The sequence below is a fragment of the Babylonia areolata genome, chromosome 10 (assembly GCF_041734735.1).
Source record: "Babylonia areolata isolate BAREFJ2019XMU chromosome 10, ASM4173473v1, whole genome shotgun sequence".
Lineage (NCBI taxonomy): Eukaryota > Metazoa > Mollusca > Gastropoda > Neogastropoda > Buccinidae > Babylonia > Babylonia areolata.
Genome location: NC_134885.1, coordinates 18,833,343 through 18,859,948, shown reverse-complemented (window position 1 = coordinate 18,859,948; position 26,606 = coordinate 18,833,343). Strand labels below are relative to the sequence as shown.

The window sequence follows — 26,606 nt, the reverse complement described above, 5'->3', positions numbered from 1 at the left end:
AAACATACAAGGTGTGACATGCAGATTCCGCTTTTGATATTTCTAAACTGTTTTAATGTTTTCTTTTTTATAAAAACAACAACAACATGATATTTTGTTTGTATTATTCAGGTTGCTGGGTTTTTTCTCTTGCTCTGCCTCTCCTGTTTTGTGCTAAAAAAACACACAACAATAACAGAATGTGTGTGTGTGGAACTGGAAGGATGCTTATGAGTGTTGTGTACATTCACCTGCAGTTCAATCCATGTTTAGTTTGACACCGTGATTTAGAATGATAGTGTTTGGTGTGTTCATGAGTTCCCTGATGCCCCAGGCCCAGGAAAAAGTGCTTGAATTGTTACTATCATGCACAGATGTATGTGTTGCGAAGTCATGACATTGCTGTCAAATTGCAGGTGTCAAGGTGTACTTCGGTCCTGTGGAAACATCTGGACAATCTGATGACTTACAGTGCCATGTTATTAGAATGCATGGTCTAGGAAACACATGGTGTGCTGAATTCACATTTTGTAGCAGGGTTACAGTCATCTGTTGGGCAGTCTGTCATACATGGGATGTGGGTGTCTTAGATAACATCATTAGTAGGGCCACTTCATGGAGTTTCCACATTTATGAGCAAAGTGGGCTGGCAGATTGCTTCTCCTCTACAGTGTTCAGGTTGAATTGTCAGACACTTCAGTGGGACAAGCACACCCACAGTAGTTCATATATACAGTGATTACAGCCAGTGCTGTGTATGAACTTGTAATTGTGAACATTTTTGACAGACTGGTGAACACATCTGTAAGTGGCAAAATATTGCAAATGTCAAGACTGGTGGAACTACTCAGCAGCAGTTTGATGTCCTTTAGTTGCATCATTCAGTAAATGATGGTCTTTCTCTGTGGCAGGAATTTTTCTTATCAGTACAAAGCAGATAATTCTGAAAGGAAGGTAATAAGTGTTACTGGAAGCAGTCAGGAGACAGGTGTTATTGTTAGCAGGTATGTGACATATTACTTCTGGCAAGTTTTACTGGTAGCAGATAGGTGACAGGTGTTACTGTTAGCAGGAAGGTGAAAGGTGTTACTGATAGCAGATAGGTGACATGAATTACTGTCAGTAGGTTGGTGACTGTGTTACTGGTAGCAGTTAAGTGACAGAAATTGTTGACAGCAGCTAGGTGACAGAAGGTGACAGGTGTTGCTGTCAGCAGCTAGGTGACAGGTGTTACTGTCAGCAGCTAGGTGGCAGATGTTGCTGTCAGCAGCTAGGTGACAGGTGTTGCTGGTAGCAGCTAGGTGACAGATGTTGCTGTCAGCAGCTGTGTAACAGGTGGTGACAGGTATTGCTGCCAGCAGCTAGGTGACAGGTGTTGCTGTCAGCAGCTAGGTGACAGATGTTGCTGTCAGCAGCTGGGTGACAGGTGGTGACAGGTATTGCTGTCAGCAGCTTGGTGACAGGTGTTGCTGCCAGCAGCTATGTGACAGGTGTTGCTGTCAGCAGCTGGGTGACAGGTGTTGCTGTCAGCAGCTAGGTGACAGGCGTTGCTGTCAGCAGCTGGGTGACAGGTGGTGACAGGTGTTGCTGCCAGCAGCTTGGTGACAGATGTTGCTGCCAGCAGCTAGGTGACAGGTGTTGCTGCCAGCAGCTAGGTGACAGGTGTTGCACCCAGCAGGTAGGCTACAAGTGTGTTACTGGTAGCAGGTAACACAGTTTTTAGTGTCGCCGGAGATTAGAAAAGAGAGATAAACCACTCGCGGCAGGCCCCTTCTTACTGTCTATAACAGTGCTGAAGCCGTTTTGGGGCACACACGCAGTGCGGAAGGGTGGGGGTAAATCACCCTCTCCTTCCCCACCCGAAGGAAACTAGTCGGTTCTGACGGTTCAGCTGCAGTAAAGCGAAAGTTAAGTTATGCCTGGAATTTCCCACGTGTAGTAAGATTCGCTGTATACAATGAAAACCGATTCATTTTTGCTTGGTTTTTAGCACGTTTGCATCTGCTTGAATGTAGATAATATAAAAAGAAAATAAAGCAGCTCCCCCCACCACCAACTCCCTCCCCCCCCCCCCCACCCCCCCACCCCCAGCGCAATGTTGCACATGAGAGAGACAGTTGTAAATTATTGAACTGCGTTTTCGTAACGCTACTTTTTCTTCACACTTTCTGGTTTACATCACCATTTCTTCAACAAATATATATATATATATATATATATATATATATATATATATATATATATATCAAAACATAAAACACATATTCAGCTCTGTCTCTCTTCTAACATCTGTCTATACATACATACATACATACATACATGAATACATACATAATTTCATATAGATCTATCAATATGTAAATCTAAATCTATCTATATGTACATAATCATATATGTAATTCATATATATACGAACGCTTCATGTTGCCCGAGCAGACCGTTGTATTGTGCTCTTTCTCTCTCTAAGTCTCTATCTCTGTCTCTCTCTCTCGGGAGTTTTACATGGCTGTTAAAAGCATCTACGATTCTGTACTTGTATGTGTTCGTGACAAAGGTATTTATTCCGACTTTTTTCAGTGTCCAAGAGGGGTTAAACAAGGTTGTATGCTAAGCTCACAGCTGTTTTCCTTTTTCATCGGTGAATTGGCAGTGGAGTTATCAAAGAAGGGGAGACATGGAATACAAATGATACCTGGCGCAACAGATTTGCTCTTAATGCTATTTGCTGATGATGTTGTTCTCTTGTCTGACACACCCATAGGGTTACAAAATCAATTAAATGCCCTTAAGCAAGAAACAGACCGACTACAACAAACAGTGAATCTCGATAAGACGAATATTATAGTTTTCCGCAATGGAGGTCATCTTTCGACTCGTGAAAAATGGTGCTGTGGTGATAGGGAAATAAAAGTAACCAATACATATAAATATTTAGGAATGTTATTCACAACAAAATTGAGTTTGACATCTGCGTGGGATGAAGCAAACAGAAAAGGGAAAAAAGGTGTAATCCAAATTATAAAATCACTCAGGAGACTGCGTTCGACTGACGCTTTCCCTTAGTTTGGGCGGGGCAAAGGCAGCTCATGAATAATGAATGCGTCTCGCGGCGCAGGCTGCCTGGCTTCAGCAATTTCTGCAAGTGGTTTATCTCTCTTTTCTAATCTCCGGTGTCGCTGCCTTTTGTCAACTCTTGTTACAGAGAGAATGTGTCAAAGGCACCAGAACGGACCAAGTTGTGATATTTTCCTCAGCAGCACAAGTTCAATGTTTGGATTTTGTTCCACAGCTGCTAGATTTCACCCAGCATGTCTCAGACATTATCATCAACACTTTTGTTGGATCAGCACATTGCATTATGTTGGCAGTCAAATTTTACTGACTGTGGTGGCAAGGAAATGAAAATGAGATGAAATCAGAAACTGAGATTAAAACAAATACCATGAATAGTTTGCATTAGCTGTTGTTCCATTGCTGATCTTATGATAATCAAAACGTGCACATTTTCTGTCTCATGTGGCGTGCTGTGCTTGAGCTGAAGGTCATATTGTGTGTGCTTTCTAGAAGAAGCTGTGTATAATTCTGGAGTGTTGATTGGTTGATGTGTTTGTCTCACATTTTTGTTTAAATTCTTGCAAAATAGTATGATTTTAGACATACGTGTTGCCATTTTTGAATGCTGTGTAAGTTGATGTGTTCCACTATTATTGAACCCTGTTCACAACCTGATGTAAAGTTTTGTTCTTTTGAGTACATACATACATATACATACCTATACCTATACACCTCTCTCTCTCTCTCTCTCTCTATATATATATATATATATGTGTGTGTGTGTGTGTGTGTGTGAAGAGAGAGATGTATATACATATGGAGAGAGAGGAGAGAGATGGAATGTATTGCATCTCCTCACCTTGTACAGAGACTGAAAGCAGTCAGAAATAGAAACAACATAGCGACAAGAAAAGAAAAAGAAAAAAAAGACAGACAACAATTTAAAAAACACAGCAACATTCTTTCAAGGGTTTTGGAAGTTACTATGCTCTAGAGGTAGAAGAAATGTTCAGTAAAATGGATTTTCCTGGTCAGTTTTATTTTTTAAGGTTTAGGTCAGCAATTTGTTGTTGTAGTTATTGTCACAAACATACTGTCAGGATGGAAAATGATTATGCATTGTGGCCACAGATTAAGCAAGAATTTGGCAAACAGAACGTAAGGTAAACTTTAACTTCTGGGAACGAGATGCTGTGTTGTGTATGTGCACATTGTTAGTGGAGTGAACCACAGTGACTTGTAGGTCCACACTGTCAATGTGACGCCATTGTGACTTACAGGTCCACACTGTCACTGACTTTTACGTCCACACTGTACGTTACTGACTCGTAGGTCCACACTGTCACTGACTTGTAGGTCCACACTTTCACTGACTTGTAGGCCCACACTGTCACTGACTCGTAGGTCCACACTGTCACTGACTTGTAGGTCCACACTGTCACCATGACTTTTAGGTCCACACTGTACGTCACTGACTCATAGGTCCACACTGTACGTCACTGACTTGTAGGTCCACACTGTTAGTACTGTCACTGACTTGTAGGTCCACACTGTACGTCACTGACTCGTAGGTCCACACTGTACGTCACTGACTTGCAGGTCCACACTGTACGTCACTGACTTGTAGGTCCACACTGTACGTCACTGACTTGTAGGTCCACACTGTACGTCACTGACTCGTAGGTCCACACTGTACGTCACTGACTTGTAGGTCCACACTGTACGTCACTGACTTGTAGGTCCACACTGTACGTCACTGACTTGTAGGTCCACACTGTACGTCACTGACTCGTAGGTCCACACTGTACGTCACTGACTTGTAGGTCCACACTGTTAGTACTGTCACTGACTTGTAGGTCCACACTGTACGTCACTGACTCGTAGGTCCACACTGTACGTCACTGACTCGTAGGTCCACACTGTACGTCACTGACTTGTAGGTCCACACTGTACGTCACTGACTTGTAGGTCCACACTGTATGTCACTGACTTGTAGGTCCACACTGTACGTCACTGACTCGTAGGTCCACACTGTACGTCACTGACTTGTAGGTCCATACTGTTAGTACTGTCACTGACTTGTAGGTCCACACTGTTAGTACTGTCACTGTGACTTGTAGGTCTGCACTGTTAGTGTGACTTGTAGGTCCCCACTGTTACTGTGACTTGTAAGTCTGCACTGTTAGATTGACTTGTAGGTCCATGCTGTCACTGTGACTTGTAGGTCTGCACTGTTAGTGTGACTTGTAGGTCCACACTGTCACAGTGACTTAAGTCCACACTGTCATTTTGACTTGTAGATCCACGCTGTCACTGACCTGTAGGTCCACACTGTCACCATGACTTGTAGGTCAATACTTACACTTTGACTTATTAGTCCATACTTTCACTGACTTAAGTCCATACTGTCACTGTGACGTATAGGTCAACATTTGTCACTGTGACTTGTAGGTCCACACTGTCACCATGACTTGTAGGTCCACATTGTCACCATGACTTGTAGGGCCACACTGTCACTGTGACTCCACACTGTCACTGTGACTTGTAGGTCCACACTGTCACTGTGACTTGTGGGTCAACAGTGTTAGTGTCTTGTCAATGCTGTCAGGAAAGAAAATGCAGTGGGTGAGTAACCAAAGTGCTACAAATGTCCTCTGCCAGATCTTTTTGCGCTTGGGGGCTGCTGGTGGTCTTTTTGCCATTTGGAACAGTATCTACACTCACACACTGTGGAAACACTTGTGTTGGTAGTTTCCTCTTTTTTTCTTTAATTTCCTGCCTTCTTTCTTGTCCCTTACTTTTTTGGCCCAGTCATTTGTGTAATTTTTCTTTTCTTTTTTTCTTTTTGCACCTTGAAAGTGACTGTTCACTTCCTTGTTATGTGGGAGTTAATGTCATTAGTGTGGTTAGCATTTTGGAGTGATATTTCTTTTGTGTGTGTGGTTACAATCTATGATTTTTAAAAATCCCTTGTGTGTTAGGTGCAGGTCAGATGCATCACCATTTGAAATTGTCTTTCTGCAGTTTTTTTTTTCTTTTTTTAAACAATTATTTGGAGCTGTTGACATGCTGCCACAATCACTGAAGTGGTCATCTTGTTGATGCAGGTTGCAGATGGTCTTCATGGTCATCTATGTGCCACTGCAACATGGAGACAGACTGAAAAGTCTGTACAACTGATACATGATTCTCAACACATTTGGCACAGGAGAGGCATTCACAGTTCATTGCCATCAATTTCTGTCACATTCCAAGTAATCAGAACCAAATGGCATCATAGGTGAATAACCAAATATGTAATGAATGATAGATATTAGAAAAAAAAGAAGAACATAAGCCGTACTTTGGATTGAGAGGATCACAGCAATATGTGTAAATTCACGTGTGCTTAAGTTTTAGCAAAAAAAAAAAAAAAAAAACAAAAAAACCCAAAAAAAAAACAGAAACAAACAAACAAAAAACACACAAAAAAACCTTACACAATCACAGCAACAACAAATGTGATCATCTTTATAAAGTTTTGGTTAATTGCTTTCAAATGAACACAGAAAACCAGCCTTTGGTTTAAAGTTTTTTGTTTTTTTTAAATGACTAGGAATGATAAACACCAAAAGAATTGCATGTCTTATCTGAACAGCAGTTATTGGTAATGTGTTACTTGAACAGTAGTTACAAAGTGATATTTTTAACTGTATGAATAACTTGTTGGTTGCGGATACAGAATGTTTGCATCCTTTCACATCATTTTGATACTTTGCTGTCGACAAGGCAGTATTTAGGATGCCTATTTTTATATGCCTTGTTGTGGATGTCTTCCTGAATACAGTCCTTGGTATTGCACTGTGGCATGGCAGAAGATGTTGCCAGCAAGTGGAAGTTGACACTGATGGTTTTTGAAACTGGTGTGAAGGGGTAGATTCTGTCCTGCGTCCCTGCAACCTGAAAGTGTTTGCGACATTATGAAGACTGTAAGATTCCCCTGGTTTTGTTTCTGTATGCATAAATTGTGAAATCCCGTGAGCTGTGAAGAATGCTATGATGATGATGTGAAATCCAGTGGTTGATGACCAAACACTGGTTATATATTTTCCTGATCATTCTCTACACTAGGGTTGCCTTAGAGAAATATTTTGAGCTGCCATGTCAGTGAAATAATCATTCTTGATTTTTTTTTTTTTTTTCAATAATAAGATTTGTTCACAGTTTCCATCTCTGGTGAAAAACATAGTATTGATTTAATTTTTGAATGTGTCATTATTTTTGCTATTCTTTAAATTTATGCTTAAAGAAATATGAGAAGATATTGCTTTTGATGTGGTGTGTTGGAAAAATATATTTTTGAGTAAAATAAATCAATGGAAATACATCATCTGTATTTTTTTAATTTTAAACAGCGTATGTGGATGTGTACAGTACTTGAAGTTAATTTCAGAATGTTCAATTGAAAGAAAATTACAGACTTTTGTTATGTTCACATCTATATTTGTTCATGTTTTGATTTTTTAATGTGCACTGCATGTGTGTAGAGTGAGAGAATGCACTGACCATTTATTGTCTATCTGTGATTGTCTACATCCATTCTTGACATTTACTTGGAGCTACAGGCATATGCAGCATCAAATGCAGTGCCTGTTGGGTTAACCTTCACTGTGCTTTGTGGGTTCAGTTGACCCTTTTCCAGTTTATTGATTATTTAAAGGGGAAAAAAGTCCACTTGAAGAAGATGAGCTGCAGATTCTTGTATGCTTCAAATTATACACAGCAATTGTTTTTGCACATTTTCTATTGTCTTTGCTCGTTAGTTTTATATGAACACATCTTCCAAATAGCAACCCCTGTTGCAACTTTTTAGGGTCTCATAGACCCATTTTCTAAAGAACGAAAGATAACAGATTACAATAATGTGCACTGTTTATTTACCCCCCCTTTTCAAACTTAGCCTCAAGGGCATCTGTCATTTTTGACGTCATGTTTCATAAATGCAGCCTTGCCCAACAAGGAGTAAAGCCTATGAAATATAACAAAACTTCCTTGCTGCATCCAGATGGGCATGATAGCTGATTGGATAGAGTGTGGGACTTTTGATACTGAGGTCTGTGGTTTGTTTGATCCTGGTATCAGTGCCTGGTGATGGGTGGGTGTTCTTCCAGTCTCCCAGGTCAACATACCTGCATACCTGCTTGTGCCTTTATATCTGCATGCAGAAGATCAAGTATGCACGTTACAGGTCCATAAACCCACAAGTTTGGCGAGTTATAGAAACACAGAAACACCCAGCATAGACAAGAATTATCAGCAATCAGATGTTGGTCATACGATGGGAAGAAGGAAATTCCCATGAAAGAAATCTGTCAAATCCCATATAAATATATTTCAAATTGTTTGCTCTGGTCACAGGGGAATCTAACTCTGTTCTGTTCACATATGACACAATACTGCATCAAACTATACTTGCCAATTCCTACATTCTTGTGCTTTTAGTGGATCTGTAGACTAGTGATAATGCACCTGACTAGGAAGTGAGCATCTAGGGGTTCAAGTTCCATGTATGGATCAGGATGATTTTTTTTACTTCCCACTCCACCAGACATTGACTAATAGTCTGGGTGTTAGTCTTTCAAATGAGACAATGAACCAAATACACCTGCAGACAAAAAACGGGGAAAAGGGTGACGCAGTAAGCCAAGGTAAGGGAACTGTGCACTGACAACATGTTTGACATGTCCCAGTTGAGACTGAAGCCAAGGTCCTCCAGCAAGGCCACAGCAGTTCTGGCATTGTTTCCTACCTGATTTCTGATTCTGGAAAGAATCAGAATATCGTCCTGGCAGAACACTGTTCAGACTCCCTTGGACCTGAGGCAATGCACAATGAGTTTGGTGATTGTAGTGAACACTGTGGGTGATGAGGCCAGACCAAAGGGCAGGGCTGTGTAGCGATGTGTTGGCCATTTCCTGTTGAACTGCAAGAAACAGCAGTGGTTGTGGCCACAATTATTTTGCTCGCTTTGCAGGGCTGGGCACTACCTGTTGAAACAAAAAGGGTGAAAGCTGTAACTTTTGATGACTGAACATTAATATATAGCTCTTTAATTCAGTCAGAATCAGTTGTGAAGAATAGTGAATATGTCCAGCAACAGTATGCATGTCATTTGTTTGGGTGTGCGCAAACACATGCATGCGCACGACCTCACCCATTTTGTTTGTCTAACATCTTTACATCCAACATGTGAGCATGTGAGAAGATACATTCTTGTGTCAAATACAAGTATGTATGCAATTACACATAACTAAATGCACACAGAAGATACACATGCAAAGAACTCTTCCATCATTGTGGAAATGACTACCAAAAGACTAAAATTATCAAAAAAGAAAGAAAAAAGGTTCCTCATTTTACTTCAAAATTACAACTTTGAAAACCCCCGGAAATGAAGTATGTATGCAGGGTAAAAACGCTCATACACATAAAAGCCCACTCGTGTACATCATATACAAGTCAACATGGGAGATGCAGCCTATGAATGAGGAAGAAATCTTTGAAAGATGGCAAATAGGGGCCATCTAATTAGTAGAGGTGAGCTGTGCACAGTTGAGTAGAACTGACTACAGCTGAGTAGAGCTGAGTTGAGTGGAGTTAAGCACAACTGAGTTTTGTTGAGTTGAGCACAGCTGAGCAGAGTTGAGTTGAGTATGGCTGAGTTGAGTTCAGCTGAGTCAGATTAGTAAAGGTGAGTTGAGCACAGCTTAGTAGAGTTGAGTTGAGCACAGTTGATTAGAGTTGAGAACAACTGAGTAGAGCTGAATAGAGTGGAATTTAGCACAGCTGAGTTTAGTTAAGTTGAGCACAGTTCTGTAGAGATAACTTGAGTTTAGCACTGGTGAGTTGAGTTGGGTTGAGCATGGTTGAATATAGTTGAGCACAGTTCAGTAAAACTGAACAGAATATTGAGCACAGTTGAGTAGTGTTGAGTAGAGTTGAATTGAGCTGAGTTGAGCAGTGTTATGAAGAGTTGAGTAGAGCAGTGTTGAGTAGAGCTGAGATAAGGACAGTTGAGTAAAGCACAGTTGAATGGAAACTAGGGGTGGGGCATATCAGCTTATACGACATTTGAGGTGCACTTCCAAGGGGCGTGTTCATCATTCTGCAGATTTGTATGTGTTGCAGGTGTAAGGAGAAAAGCAAAAACTAAATCATGTCTTTTTCCACTTAATCTTGACATTCTGGTGAGTACAGGGTGGGCAGAGTTTTCCAGTGACAGTTGCTGGAGCCAACTTTTAAAGGAGTTGAGAGATAGTGCCATTTGTATGCTATCTGGCAAGCTAATCAAGAGGGAAATAACCCTTTTTTAGAAGAAATATCCTCCAACGTTGAGCCAATGTCAGTTGTTGTTTTTTTTCTGGAGTTTAATACTGTGTCCCCAAAGATCTCTTCCACATGCAAACTCAAACTTTGGCAGCTTGATGTCATAATAACCCTGGTGGTATCTATGTGGGGTCAGCTCCATATTGACCCTGTATGATCGGTCATGCCCTGATGGTGCCCGTGTTCAGGCATGGCAATCTCAGAATCTTTCGCCTCTTCTGATAAGGTTTATCCATCAAAGACGACAACAGCTTTCTTGCTTGGCGCTGCACACCCTCAGTTTCGCTGCATAGTGTTTTCTGCTGTGGCTGCCAGACACAGCCACCATGGGCCTTGTACAGCTGAAGGAAGGTCGGCGACAGGTGATCTGCTAAGGATATGAGAATTATGCCAACTACAGTTCTGGTAGCTTTGGCTGTAGATTGCGCAACCTTCTTCCTGAAGGATAAACCACTGTCAGTTAACACCCCAAGGTTCTCCCTAACTTTCTGCCAGGGTCAGCTGTGACTGACGTCCGTGCGCTACATCACTGGCTTTCATGTCATATCTTGCCTCACACACACACACACACACACACACACACACATACACACACACACACACACATGCCGTCATGCAATGGACCAACACTGGAGAAAAAACTGGTACAACAATGACAGGCCAACAAGCAACTACTGATGAAGTGCTGACATTGTAGATCTTGCAGGCAATATTGTATTGAGTTAACGCGCATTAACTGTGTTATATACTTTGGGTTATTTTCTTTCCCTTTTTCTTTTTTTCATTGTCTAATGCCAAAAACAACTTTAAAGATATTATCATGGAACCTTAAGGGTTATAAAGAGACAAATGACGGACTTCAGATAAATAAATTAGTTGACCCCGATGTTTCACGGGATTTCAAAGAATATGACATCTTTTTTTATTTTTCAAGAAACGCACCTGAATAAAGAAAGTGCACATAATATATATCTTCTTCTAGAATTCTCACCAGGAATTCACTATGTACGACAAAAACGGAGTAAAGCAGCAAGTTCATCTGGTGGTATATCGGTATATATCAAAGAAAATATCCGAAGATATGTCAAAATTCTACCATGTAGCAACAGTAATCTAGTATGGTTAATGATACCTGGGACCAACAATGACAATGATATTTACATTGGATGTGTATATATCCCACCACAGACATCGTCATTTGGTCAGGACAACACCGCGAGCATATGGGACGAGATAGAGGACAGCGTGGAACAATTAACACTAAAAGGAAATGTTATATTGTGTGGTGATTTTAATGCACGAACTGCGCAAGTTACTGATTACATTAAGATGGATTCTGATAACAATGTATGTAATTTACCACGTACTTATTCATTTGACACAGTGTGATAGAAATTCCATGGACTCTTTGATACAAAGAACTGGCAGAAGATTGATATAAATGTGCATTGACAATGATCTGTGCATCACTGAGTTAATGGAAGAACACTGGGTGATCTTCATGGGCGTTTCACATGCTATAATCAGCATGGTAGCAGTGTTGTAGATTATTTTATTTGCTCTAAGGCAATTTGTCAGGAAATATTACACATGAAAGTTCATCCTCTTACAAGATTTTCTGATCATTGCCAACTAGAATTAAAATTATTTATGACTGGATTATGGAGACAAAAACAAAATATAGCAGATAAATCACATGATAGAAGTTTACTTAAAAATACATTTAAACAAAACTATATTGATAAAAAATACATTTGGGATCAATATTCATCAGCAGCATATGTCAAAGCTTTAGGTTTACCATGGATACAGGAACAAATACATAATATATATAACAAACTGAGCAGTCAAACTGTTAATCAATCTATCGTTGATGATATCGAAGTGAATGACGTTGTTAATGAATTCACACAAATAATGACATCAGCTGCGAATGTTAGTCTAAGAACAGAATGTAGATTTCATACCAGCCGCCGTGGCGAAGTGGTTAGCGTCGCGGACTGACGGCTGGGAGGACGCGGGTTCGAATCCCAGCGGAGGTGGGTTTTTCGGCCCGTGGCCGGCTCCTACTCAGAGTTGAGTGTGCTGTGGGCTTAAATGGGGAGACTGGGACCACACAGTCGAGTGTCATCCACTTCAAGGATGCGTCTTTGGGTGTGTTGCTCTAATTATCTGACCAACACTGCAAGTGTCTGTATCTCTCGGGCCTGGTTAACGCCGGGATATCATTATGACAGGAAGCGTAGAGTACAGCCTTGTCACGCAGTCCCAAACCAAAATGGGCCTCCATAGCAACATCGTCATCATCATCGTCATCCTCCTCCTCCTTCATCGTCATCAATATAAACAAAATAGTCTCAAAGTCTGTGGCCTTTCATGCCCTGCTCTCATGGTGACCTCAGTTTCGATACCCCTCCACTTCTGTGCTTGGGGTGAGTCCTGTCAATGTCGCCAGTGTCGGCAGATTCCTGGGGGGCTGTTGTTTGAGGGACGTGGTGGCGGTCTCCACTCTGGGAGGGACGCTCACTCAGTCTCGCTCCGCGACTAAGTCGTTAGTAGGGGGCTTAGTAGGTGGCGTCCTAAGTACGTAAAATCAGAACAGGCACCACTGAATACCACCGAAGTGACTCAGCAGCAGTGCAGGGTCTCCTCTGGTGTGTGGCCTCCTGGAACCTAACATCGATGGTTCCCTGTGGACTGCCGACGCTGGAACTGCGACGGACGAACCCGGGTGTGGCCGTGTATGGGGGAATCTAAATGAGCGGCGTGGGAGTAATGCCACTGAAACGGTGCAGATGATGAGGCAGAAAAGAAAAAAAGAAGAAAAAAAAGAATGTAGATTTCATAAGCAAAAACGCCGAAGAAATAAAAAATGGTTTGACAGAGACTGTTATCAACACAGGAGAGACATTAAAATCAATTTTGAATGCGTTAAATAGGCAGCCATACAATCAGTCTTTACGTCAAAAATATTTTGCTAAACGCAAGATATACAACAGACTGGAAAAACAAAAGAAACATTCATATAAAAATCTCTTAGTGAAAGAATTAAACGAGGCACTCAATAAAGATCCAAAGTCAGCATGGAAAACAATTAAAACTTTACAATGGGAGAACAGAACGAATGTAAACATCAATTAAATGTTTCAAAATGGATTTATCATTTAGAAAATTTAATTGGAAAAGACGTGGAAATAAATGACGAGCAAAAAACAAAAGTTCAAGATGAACTTGAAAACACTGAAATGCTAGATGATGGTAATACATTAAGTTTCAATAAAGAAATTACTGAAGAAGAAATACGAAAGGCATGCCTAAGTCAAAAAAACAAAAAATCGCCAGGAAGGGACGCAATAACAAATGAGATGATCAAAAGCAGTCTTCTAGCAGTTCTTTTACCTGTCATGCAAAAGCTATATAATATAATATATACAGCAGGTATGTATCCAGACAATTGGAAAACTGGTATCAGTATCCCTTTATATAAAAGCGGCAACCCAATGAACCCAAATAACTATCGGGGGATTACACTGACTAATACATCAGGTAAAGTATTCTGCACAATCCTGAATACAAGAATGAATGAATATCTGGAGACTAACGACGTTTTGATCAAAGAACAAGCCGGATTTCGAAAAAACTATAGAACCACTGATCAAATCTTTGTTTTAAAAAAGCAAGTAGATGAGATATGAGATAATAAAAAGAAAAAACAGTCGACTATATGGTTGTTTTGTAGATTTAAAAAAAGCGTTCGACAGTGTTTGGCATGATACAATGATGCTGAAGCTACACCGGATAGGAATAAAAGGTAAATGTTTTAATATCATAAAAAATATGTATACGAACGCTAAAATCTACGCAAAATCACAAGATCATTTCAGCAGAGAATTTATTATTCGAAAAGGGGTACATCAGGGAAATACACTCAGCCCAACTCTGTTCAATATTTTCATAAATGATATCACCACACATATGACAGATATGAACTCCCCAACAATTCACAACACTTCATCTACTAGAATCCCATGTCTTTTATATGCAGATGATTTAGTTATTTTATCATTATCTAAAGACGGCTTGCAACAAAAGCTTAACATTTTACACTCTTACTGCAGTCAATGGGGCTTACGTTTGAATAGAGAAAAGACAAAAGTAATCGTTTTTTCAAAAATTGTCCCTAAAATACCCGTACATTTTAAATGTGGAGAGGACATAATTGAAACAGCAGAAGAATCTAAATATTTAGGGTTTATATTTAATAGAAATGGCAACTTAAGTCGAGCACAAGGTCATCTTAAAAATCAAGCAAATAAGGCTCTACATGTGCTACTCAGAACATTTCGTAATACAAATATGAATGTAGATATGATGTGTCAGTTATATGATACTTTGATAACGCCTATTTCAACATATGGAGCAGAAGTTTGGTTCCCATATGATGTTACAGGAAATGTATCGTTTAATTTATTCGAATTATTCAGTAATTGTCTTTTCAACAAATTTCCATATGAAAGACGTCATGTCAAGTTCTGTAAGCAGTTACTTGGGGTAGTACATAAAAGAGCAATGGTTCTCCCCGTTTTAGGAGAATTAGGAAGATTTCCTATTAGCCTAAAAATAATATGTCGAGTTATTGGCTATTGGATACACATATTAGAGCTTCCTCAAAATTCACTTGTATACACAACATATAACTGCATGTATCGTCAAACAAATGAAAATGTTCAGTGGCTACTTTTCATAAGAAATGTATTAACTAGCACTGGATTAGATCATGTTTGGAAAAATCAGTTCACTTTTAGTGTTAAAAGATTAAAGCATGCTGTATCCAAGAAGCTTGAAAATGAATATATAAAATTTTGGAAACAGAAATATGACAGTTCATCTAAATTAGCATTTTACAAGAACGCTGTGACAAATTATAAAATTGAACCGTATTTAAAGAATACAGCAAATACACAACACAGGAAAGCACTGACCATGTTACGAATCAGCGCCCATGACTTACAAATCGAACAGGGAAGATATAAAAATACACCGAAAGAACAAAGACTGTGTGATACTTGTAACAGTTTAGAAGATGAGATTCACCTTTTAGACAATTGTGTAAAGTACAATACTTACAGACACAGATTCCTAATCGATATATGTCGTCCAAATGCAAAGCCTAGTGAACTGATCCTTCTAACAGAAATACAGCCAAGGCTGGCGAAATTTGTTCATGAATGTTTCTCTTCTTAATATGCTCATGTTTATGTCAGTTTCATTGTGTCTTATAAACTTTAAGGTTTTATGACAATAAAAAGTATTCTATTCTATTTTATTCTATTCACATGCACACACACACACACACCGTGACACAACACACACACGCGCGCGCGCGCGCGCGCGTACATACATAGGGGGCATATATTGGGGAAACCCAGGGATATGTAGATCGTAGACCTGCTCCCGCAGCCACTACAACTTCTATAATCAATAACGTTCTCACTGTCTGTGGCATATATATATATATATATCTATATATATATATATATATATATATATATATATATATATATATGTATTTTGTATACGCGTGGCGCTCTTTTCTGCAACCTACTCCGTGGCCGGGATAATTGACAAAATTAAAGCAAAAGGAGCCCGGGGATGATCCTGCGATGGGATGGGCAATTTCTGGTGTGTGGCAACGTACCTGAAATGGGACATCACCCTCATCTATTAAACACTCACCCATTTCCGCATTATCAAGTACCAGGGGGAGTCCGATCTTTGGTCGAAAATGGCAATGGTTCGAGGATTCCGAGTGTTTCACAAGCTACCACCAGACCCAGAGACTCCTTACTCCGTTATCATGGAGTCCAGACAGCAAGAAGACGCCCTGATGTTCGAGTCCGGCGCTGTTGTGGTGCTGTGTAAGTGGATCTGGAAGCTGCTTGCTATGCAGTAGACTGATGCACGTCTTGGGAAATCGATAATCAGCTAAGTCTGAAACCAGCCGAGAGCTTATTTTGTTTGTTTCTTCAACTCGGACGTTATCACGCTTGTTTGTCTTTAACGCAACCGCAGTATTTTCTGTTTTTTTGTGAATCAGGCAGATTTAAAAGGGTTTCATTACATTTCTTAAATTAGAAAAAAAAAGAAAAAAAAAAAGAAAAAAAAAAGAAGTGGATGTTGCTGAGAGTGGAACTGGAAGGCGAATGGGAATTTGGAAGAAGGGGGAAGTGAGGGGGAGGCATGGTACAAGATGTGGAAATCAATTGCAGAGAATTACAGATGATCTATGAGTGAAACAAACAAAAACACTAACAAAAACAAAACCAAAAAAGGAAGGAAGGTCAAGAATATTAAATATTACAAGTATTAACAGATTTTGTTTCATGGTCAGTCAAGAGAGGAGGTAGAGTGAACTGAGGAAGGAGGAAGGTGGAATAACAATGGGGGTCATCTGCCAGGTAATTACACCTGTTCTCTCCAGTGAGCCACTGTCCATCCTTACCTTGTATAGATACAGGCTCAAAGTAAACAGATGCAGTGTCTGTGCCATATACACCAGGGGATTGGGAGGGTGTCATGTCTGAGTTTAACAAACCAACAAAAAATCACTTTAAAGTCTTAAATCAGATGGTTTTATATCCCTCATGTAATTTTAAGTCTAATGAAGGACCAGGGACATTTGAGTAAAAGCTGGCAGCTGAAGTTTGTTCTACTGATCAGTGCAATGGTTTCTGTTGATTGAAGGTGAAAGCAGCTTTGATGTATGTGTAATTTCTGTCATCTGGACTGTAGGCTGGATCCTTCGTATGGCAAAACTGCCAAAAGTGAGTGTTGGTTGGTTCAGCCCTATAGTTCAGTTTGTAATGGTCAAGGAAGTAGCATTCTCTCTGCAGCTGAGCTGCTCATTTTCACATCTATTTTAGTATTTGCTGTGGATCTTGATGAATATGACTTCTAACTTACTTCAAGCAAAGTGCGTCAAAGAAAAAATCAGAAATATTTTACCATGGTTGTGCACTACTTAATTGAATTAAGAAATATTTAATTCTAGAAATTGTCCATAACAGTATTCAATGAAATTTACCCAAATCACAATTAACATAACAGATTTTCATGCATATCTAGCTTCAGATCATTATTAAACCTAGCTGCAGGTGAGTTGGTAAACTCTTAATAGAACTTTTTTTTTAGAAGACTGATTTTTTTACGTTTCTTCCCCTTATTTATGGAAAACAGACATCAAGGCTTGTATTTCTCTCTCTGTCTCTCTCTCTCTCACACACACACACTCTCTCTCTTTCCCTCTCTTTTTATTATAGATAGATGCATGAATATGTCTAGATAAACTTATAACAGATAGATGCATGGATAGATGCATGGACATGTCTAGACAAACCTATGACAGCTGGATGCATGGATATGTCTAGATAAACTTATGACGTGGACACACAACCACACCTTCCCCGCCCTTCTCCCTTTTTCTTGATTCCCCTCCCTCTCCGTCCTTCCACTTTTATTTCCATCTGATATCACTTTGAGTGGAAAGATGTAAATTTGGAGACTACCTTCTTACACACACACACACACACACACACACACACACACACACACACACACTTATATATTTAAATTAAAAAAACCGTTGATACTTATTCCCAAGGTTAAAAACTGGACACTCCAACACAAGCCTGAAGGGCTGACTGGATGGTGCATGATACGCTATAAATATAATAAAGAGTGTAATAAATCCAGGCCCTGATGTCTTTTATTTTCCATAATGAAAGGGAAGATGTGTCCAAAATCAGTCTTGAGTTTCAAAGTCAGGGAAGATGTGTCCAAAATCAGTCGTGAGTTTCAAAGTCAGGGAAGATGTGTCAAAAATCAGTCTTGAGTTTCAAAGTCAGGGAAGATGTGTCCAAAATCAGGTGTGAGTTTCAAAGTCAGTCAAGATGTGTCATAAATCAGTCTTGAGTTTCAAAGTCAGGGAAGATGTGTCAAAAATCAGTCATGAGTTTCAAAGTCAGGAAAGATGTGTCAAAAATCAGTCTTGAGTTTCAAACTCAGGATAGATGTGTCAAAAATCAGTCTTGAGTTTCAAAGTCTTGACAAGATGTGTAAAAAATCACAGTCTTGAGTGTCAAACTGAATCAAAGTCTGGGAAGATGTGTCAAAAATCAGTCTTGGTTTCAAAGCCCCTCATTAGTGCTTATGTTAGCCATGAAATAAGTAATTTTATATCTTTCATATATATATTATTATGATTCATTTGACAGATATATATAGTTCTATATAGATATACAAGAGGGTTGTCTTCTCATCTCTGGAGCGACGGATGTCTTCATTGTTTGTGATGTACTTCCATGATGATGACAACAAGGAATTATTAACTTGTGTCATTTTGTATTCATTAATTTGTAGTATTTTCTTAAACACAACTTTGGATGAATTATCCACAATGTTTGGAGTGATAAGTCATGTATGCCCATGTGATGCTGAAATGATTGAAACCGTAGCTGACAGTGTTCAACAGAAACAGGGAAGCAGTCGGAAGCTGCGCACAGCATTATCATGATTATGTCAAGCAAGTATGGAAATAGGAAGTCACAGAGGATTTTTTTGTTTTGGAGGTGGCTTGGGTGTGTGAAGGTGGTTTGTAAGTGGGGGGCAGGGAGGAACGCAGGGAGGAAGGAGAGGAATGAGAAGGGGTGGACGGGTTTTTATTACTGGATTACTGATCCCATTTGTTAACCAATCAAAACAATACATGCATACATTTTATTTAAGAATGGAACAATGCAAGAGACTTAAACAGTCCAAGTCATCTGAACATAAAACTTGCACCATTTTAGGAATTTTTATATTACAAAATCATAAAATTCATGTGAAATTGTCATATTTGGACAGTGTGTTAATTATCTTTTAAGAAAAGTATGTGTTGCAGTGTTTTACTTCACACACAGACATGCACATGATGCACACACATGTGCACACACACAGACACACACACACATACACACAGACACACACACAACACACACATGCATGGACACAAACACACACACACGCACCCACACACCCACACACACGCACACACAGGAGTGGGCAGTAAATTCTGGTGGAATCGTTCTTCACGGTAGGCCATTGCGTGAACATGCCTGTTTGTGTTCCTTGTGTTATGGAAGGTTTTCCAAGTTTGGTTGGGCAATAGATTTCATGCTAAGATTTGCCAAAGGCTTCTTGGTTATGCATCCTTGTGTGTCTGAGTGACACTAAGGGTGTGTGTGTGTGTGTGTGTGTGTGTGTGTAATACATATATATCATCAACTACATTACATAACAGTGATGTACTTCCTTCTATACATGATTTATTGTCTTGTTCTGAAATGGTTACACACCCTTGTAACAAAACCATGAAGTTGTCTTTAGAATTATCCACTTTGTCTGTTTCCAACTGTCGATCTTGAAATACTCTTCCTGGTTACATATTTTGTGATATTGTTAAACTGACTTCCATCTTGGTCCGACACGACTTTTGGGCTTTTAAACTTTTTGCAGTTTGATTTGAAATGATATATATATATATATATATATATATATATATAACATGAAAATTGAAATGACTGTGAGTGTGTGGCAAAACAAGGTCACTCATTCTGTTTGTTTAACATGTCTTTTGAGAGTGAGACAGAGAGAGGCAATCATATATTTTGTTTTATAATTACACAGAATGAGCTGAAAGGCAACCATACAAATGATATGCTTATAAGTAACAATTTATAAACATTTTCATTCTTTAATTTAATGCATTTATTTATATAATACTTAATAGTAATACTGTAGTTTTGTGGTGGTGTCATTGTTGAATCAGATTTGAAATAACCTTTTCCTTATTTTTCTTTCAAACCTGTGTTCTGTGTATGTTTTTGCACTTGATGAAAAACAAGTTTTTTGTTCAATAATTAATCTTTTCGTTCATACATAATTAGCATTTACATAATTTTACATGTAAATAGATAACATAAACAACAATAAAGGTGAAAAATAAAAGAATACATTGTTATGAATGGAAAGTATCCTCAGAATTGTTTCATAGAATACAAAAGTGAGGATGAGGATTTAACAATCTTTGTATTCAAAATATTTTCTTGAATTGTCTATTCTATATTGTTTTTCAACAAGATGTTTCACTTAGTTTGTAATATAGCCAGCTGGCCATAGATATATATGATGTGATTTTTTTAAATTATTATGCATATAAAATGTATTGTTCAGTTTCATATTAAGATCTTTGATAAGATCTTAAGTTATTGATATTCAAACTCAAAGACATTTTTTGTTGTTGTTGGTAAAAGTAGTTTTCAGTTTCATATTTAGACCTTACATACAGTTTGAAGTCATTAATGTCTAAAGTGATTTTGTTGTTTTTTATGAATGTATTTTTTGGTGTCATATCCTGTACCATGTCAAACTGATGCAAACTAGGACCTCAGGGCTCCATTGCTATTCCCCCTCCTCCTCCACTGCTGACCCCCCTCCCCCACCTCCATCTTTGGGGGAGAAAGTTTTGGTTATGGGGGGACCTCTACTTTGCCCACCCCGGGCCAAGCCACCCCAGTCTCCCCACAGGAGGGGATTCGGGGCGTGTAGCCACCTGCTGTATTTTTCAGTTTCATATTTAGACCTTGATAATGATGACTGAAGTTAGGAATTTTAAAGGCGAATGACATGTGAATGTATGGCAGCCTCTTGGGAAGTGGAGCCACTGAAGAAACAGTACAGTAAGCTGCTGGACGCATATGGCTGCCTGGGTGTGCTGTCTCTCAGCGCTGGACAGTTGCCAACAGGTAGTCTGTCTGTCTGCCTGAAACATTTTCTGTCCTGTTTCCACATTCCCTGATTCAGACACTCCGCAGATCAGCCGACACTCTGTCTATGGACCTCTTTCCACTGATGTTGTGAAATCTCTGTTCTCAGCCTCTTTCACATCTTGCCTGAAAACCTACCTGTTTCCAGAAATAGCTCCTTTCTCTCCCCCCTTTTCCCACCCATAGTTTCTCTTGTCTTCTTTTTGTCTGCATGTATTTATAAGTTTGTCTTTGATACATTTGATTTAGAGTCATGCCCGTGTGTGAATAGTCTGAGAGTGCATTGATTTCTCTGCACAAGAATGCTATCATTATAGTATCAAGATTCAGCACTGTGTAAATCATGCATTTTCTGGGATGATGATGATGATGATGATCACTTTTAGTAGTAGTAGTAGTAGTAGCAGCAGCATTGGTGCTGTGTCTTCACTCGGTTTTCTGTCACTCAGGGCTCCCAGTGTCAAATTAACTGAAACTACTGAATCACCCTGTGGGAATCTTTGTCACCTTTGTGTTGTTGAATTGGTTTGACCTTCCTTCTGGAAGTTTAAACATAGTTAAGGGCTGTTGCTCTGCTTTAGAAAAATGGCAGTCCTGAACAAAGTCAGATACAATCCTGAACAAAGTTAGATACAATCCTGAACAAAGATACAATCCTGAACAGCAAAGTTAGATACAATCCTGAACAAAGTTAGATACAGTCCTGAACAGCAAAGTCAGATACAGTCCAGAACAAAGTCAGATACAATCCTGAACAAAGTTAGATACAATCCTGAACAAAGTTAGATACTGTCCTGAACAGCAAAGTTAGATACAATCCTGAACAAAGTCAGATACAGTCCTGAACAAAGTTAGATACAGTCCTGAACAAAGTTAGATACTGTCCTGAACAGCAAAGTTAGATACAATCCTGAACAAAGTCAGATACAATCCTGAACAAAGTTAGATACAGTCCTGAACAAAGTTAGATACAGTCCTGAATAAAGTCAGATACAATCCTGAACAAAATTAGATACAGTCCTGAACAAAGTTAGATACAATCCTGAACAAAGTTAGATACAATCCTGAACAGCAAAGTTAGGTACAGTCCTGAACTAAGTTAGATACAATCTGGTTGCGAGACAGAAAGAAAAACAACAACAACCAAGAATCTTCTGATTATTCAAATTGAAGATGACACTGAAGGAAGGTGATCTGAGATTCTAATATGAACAGATATTTTGTTTACTGATATGATTCTAAGTGCCTTAGATGTAAATAGGAATAATAAAGCATGAAGATTATGCTGAATTTCTTAAGGTCCATCACTCACTGTTCACCCTCACCACCACCATCCCTACCCCTCAAACAATTATGGGTATCAAGATGACGACAAAAGATTGTGCTGAATTCCTGATTAACCCCACCCTCCACTTCACTGTAAATTTCTCAGATGTTATTTGAAGAGCTTATGTTATAACAGTAATAAAGAATAAACACAAGATGCTGCATGTTTCTCTTTCTCTGACTCTGAGGAATGTACATGTTATACTGTGTGCTTCACTTTCTCAAAAAATAACACAGTATATTGCAAGCTAACTTTCTTTGGAAATAACACAGTATATTATTTTAAGCTAAATCTCTTTAGAAGTAACACAGTATATTTATACCAACTTTTTAATGAAATAATACAGTACATTGTTTGCTAACTGATTAAAGATATAAGTTATAACACAGTGTATTGTATGTTTACGTCTCCAAGGTGTCACTGCAGTCCACTACCTAGTCATGGTGACTGGCTGCCTGTCTGTGGGCAAAATCGGCGAGTCGGAAGTCTTCCGTGTCACTGCAGTCCAGCTGCTTTCGCTGCGTAACGACCCGTCTGACGAGGAGCGGGTCACGGACGTGAGGAAGCTGTTGAACTCAGGCACCTTCTACTTTTCCTGGCGTGCAGTTGGCGCCCCCTGGGACCTTAGTCTGTGTGCACAGAGAAAGCAGCAGGACCATGACTCAGACAACAGGTTTTTCTGGTATGTGGAGAATAATCAGACACATAGATAGACAGACCCTGACACTAGTGACAGACACTGAGACAGACATAACAAAAATAGAAAAGTTATTGAGCAACATGACCTTGACTTGGACAATAGCTCTGTCATGATAACTCATTAAGCAGATGATGCAAGGAAAATAATTAGCCTGGCAACTTTTACCTTTGAAAAGTCAAGGGCAAGGTTGCCTTTCCATCCTTGCTGCCAAGGAAGATGGAAGCACTATTAAAGGTGTTTTCAGGCTTGATATGGCCATGTACGTTTGGCTGGGCTATTTATAGTATACGCAACAATGATAATGCTACTGATTCTACAGAACAGAAATGTTTTTTTGCTGACACTGTGGCTTGGGGTTGCAGGAACCGAATGTTGCATGTTCACCTGCGGCGCTATGGCATCGACTGCAGCAGCTGGCTACTGAAAGTGATGTGTGGAGGGGTGGAGATTCGAACTATATACGCCGCCCATCATCAGGCCAAGGCCTGTCTGATTTCTCGCCTGTCCTGTGAGAGAGCTGGAACACGTTTCAACGTGAGGGGCACAAATGATGATGGACATGTGGCCAACTTTGTTGAGACGGAACAGGTGAATTGATTGTCTGTTTCTGATGGAAGTGTGTTGACTGTGTATGCATATGTGTGCATGCACGTGTGTGTGTGTGTGTGTGTGTGTGTGTGCGCGCTCAAAAGTGTGTTGCTTGGGGAGAGTGTTTTCAGCAGTGCAAGTTGTGACAGACATGTAGTTATATGGATCAATGCACACACATTGACACCTCCTTGAAACTGAAACTGAAAGCATCACTTATATAACTTATTTCTGACAGTTACATCCAACAACAACTAAGAGTATTGATGATAGGATTGTTCTGAATTGACAATGGGCAATATGTATATTTTCAAAATATCAGTTATTGAGATTGAGCAGGACATTACACAGAAAATATGTGTTGTTACAGGTGATAATTCTGGAGGACCAGGTGGTATTATTCATACAGTTTTGTGTAATGACGTGCAAGTAGGCATAGGTGACCAGTTGTAGTACCTGGCTTTGTCAGGACATGTGTGTAGAAGACACTTTACATGGTATAGTGTGGAGAAAGTGGAAGTTGGTTGACTCATGAGATTGATGATTCAGAGCAACAGAAGCCAAGGTGCATGTGATGAATGGCCAGTTGAATTGTTTGGCGCAGAATTCAGTCTTGACCTCAGAGAAATGTATTTCGCAGTGGTGTTATCGGTCAAACAGGCAAGTTTCATTGCCTGGCACAGTGGTGCAGTGGGTCATCAGCTGGTGAATCAATGCAGATCACTCTAGTTTACAGTTTGAAAACTGTGACTAAAACCCTGTTTGGGTGCTGAAGAGCACATAAGTTTAACCCTTTCGCTGCCAGGAAAATAAGATTTAAGTGAAATCTATTTGCTAGGGTTTTTTCCCAAAAAACGGGTATAAATTAAAAAAAAAAAATTCTGTGCTCTTTGTTATTGAAGAAAGACCCATAACAGTATATATTTTCTGAAAGGTAAATGAATAAAGAACACAAAACGTGTGATGTTTTCCCATTTTATATATTTTTAGTGACATGCTGTTGTTTTGAAATCAGTGTTTTGTTTTTTGTCACATTTTCAACTTGTTCATTACAAACATTAGTCAGGTAGTTTGCCTAAAATATCATATTTTCTGGACAAATGGATATCTGCATGCACAAAATCATACTAGAACAACCACTTTATGGTCACTTTATCAAGTTCTCATCAGACCGCGTTGGCTGAGTGCCAAGAAAATCGCTCACACTGTCCTGCTAATAATTCAGTCACTTTCTGTCGTCTGCTAAGGTTTTCACAGCCGGCATCACTCACTGATAGTCGTATCTTGGCCACTCTCTTGATTGCTCCCTTTATTTTCTATCAAATCGTCCTATAAATGTTCATCACTGTCTTCTTCGAGTTTACGCTTCAATTCTTTCTGAGCATCAGCTAAAGAAAGCAATCTTGGTTGATTTAGTTCGCTACGATTGCATGTCTTGAGCACGGCATCAGTCTGACATTTTGTTGAGCGAGCAAGGAGAGGAGCCAGGCAAACACTTGGACAGTAACCCAGCCAAAACGTTCAAATAAAGGACTGCCTCATGATGTAGATGGGGTCTCTAGCTATGAATAGAATCCAGAAAGATTCCCCAAGCTAAAGCTACCAGCATTTTTGTCAACGAACTGAACGCAAAGCAGGGAAAAGTCAGAATATTTCAATGACGAGTTATCTCGTCATTGTGGCAGCGAAGCGTACATGCTTTCCATGACGAGTTATCTTGTCATATAGGCAGCCTAGGGGTTAAACAGGAGGCTGATCTGTGAGGTACCTTTGGTGGATTAATGGACATCACTTGACAGTTTGGTATTGATATCAGATGACAGTATGTGGTATTACAGGTGAAAATTGCCATATGTTGACATCAGTTGACCATTTGGCATTTCTATATTAGATGACAATATTTCAGATCCACTGTTTCCTCATTCCCAGATTCAAACACTCCACAGTCAGCTGTTGCCTCTTTTCCGCCCAGGATCTTGCTCTTAGAAACAGCTCTCTCTTTCGCTTTGTCGTATTTCTGCACTCAGTTTTTTCAGATTTGGGCTTTAAACCTACCTCTTTCCAAAACAGTTCTCCCCTTCTGTTCCTCTTCCAGGTCTGCAGTTTCTCCAGCTGTCTGTTCACATGTATTTAAAACTTTTGTCTTTCAAACCTCTGAATAGGAGTAATGCATGTGTATGAAGATTGGCTTGAAAGTGCTTAACTTTGTCTCTTGACAAGATTCAGTGGTTTTTGTAATTTTTATACCATTATTATTTTCTTGATGATATGTGTTGTTACAGGTGATATTTTTGGAGGACCAGGTGGTGTCGTTTATACAGATCCGTGGTTCAGTCCCTCTTTTCTGGGAGCAGCCAGGCATCAATGTGAGTGGGAAGAGCAGCATTGGTTTTGTTGTGTGTGTCAGTGATAAACAGTCAGTGGGAAGAACAGCATTGGTTTTGTTGTGTGTGTCAGTGATAAACAGTCAGTGGGAAGAGCAGCATTGGTTTTGTTGTGTGTGTCAGTGATAAACAGTCATTGGGAAGAACAGCATTGGTTTTGTTGTGTGTGTCAGTGATAAACAGTCAGTGGGAAGAGCAGCATTGGTTTTGTTGTGTGTATCAGTGATAAACAGTTTTGTTGTGTGTGTTAGTAATAAACAGTCAGTGGGAAGAGCAGCATTGGTTTTGTTGTGTGTGTCAGTGATAAACAGTCATTGGGAAGAACAGCATTGGTTTTGTTGTGT

General features: G+C 39.5%; 1 protein-coding gene across 1 annotated transcript in view; it reads left to right on the top strand.

The window, feature by feature from the left end:
* The first annotated feature begins 16,148 nt into the window (after positions 1–16,148).
* LOC143286855 (synaptojanin-1-like) overlaps positions 16,149–26,606 on the top strand; it is a 66,300-nt gene continuing 55,842 nt past the window's right edge. The window contains exons 1-5 of the mRNA XM_076594693.1: positions 16,149–16,316; positions 21,141–21,242; positions 23,005–23,272; positions 23,653–23,878; positions 26,161–26,244. Of these exons, the coding sequence (XP_076450808.1) occupies positions 16,184–16,316; positions 21,141–21,242; positions 23,005–23,272; positions 23,653–23,878; positions 26,161–26,244 (813 nt within the window). The 5' untranslated portion in view covers positions 16,149–16,183. The remainder of the gene's footprint in view (positions 16,317–21,140; positions 21,243–23,004; positions 23,273–23,652; positions 23,879–26,160; positions 26,245–26,606) is intronic.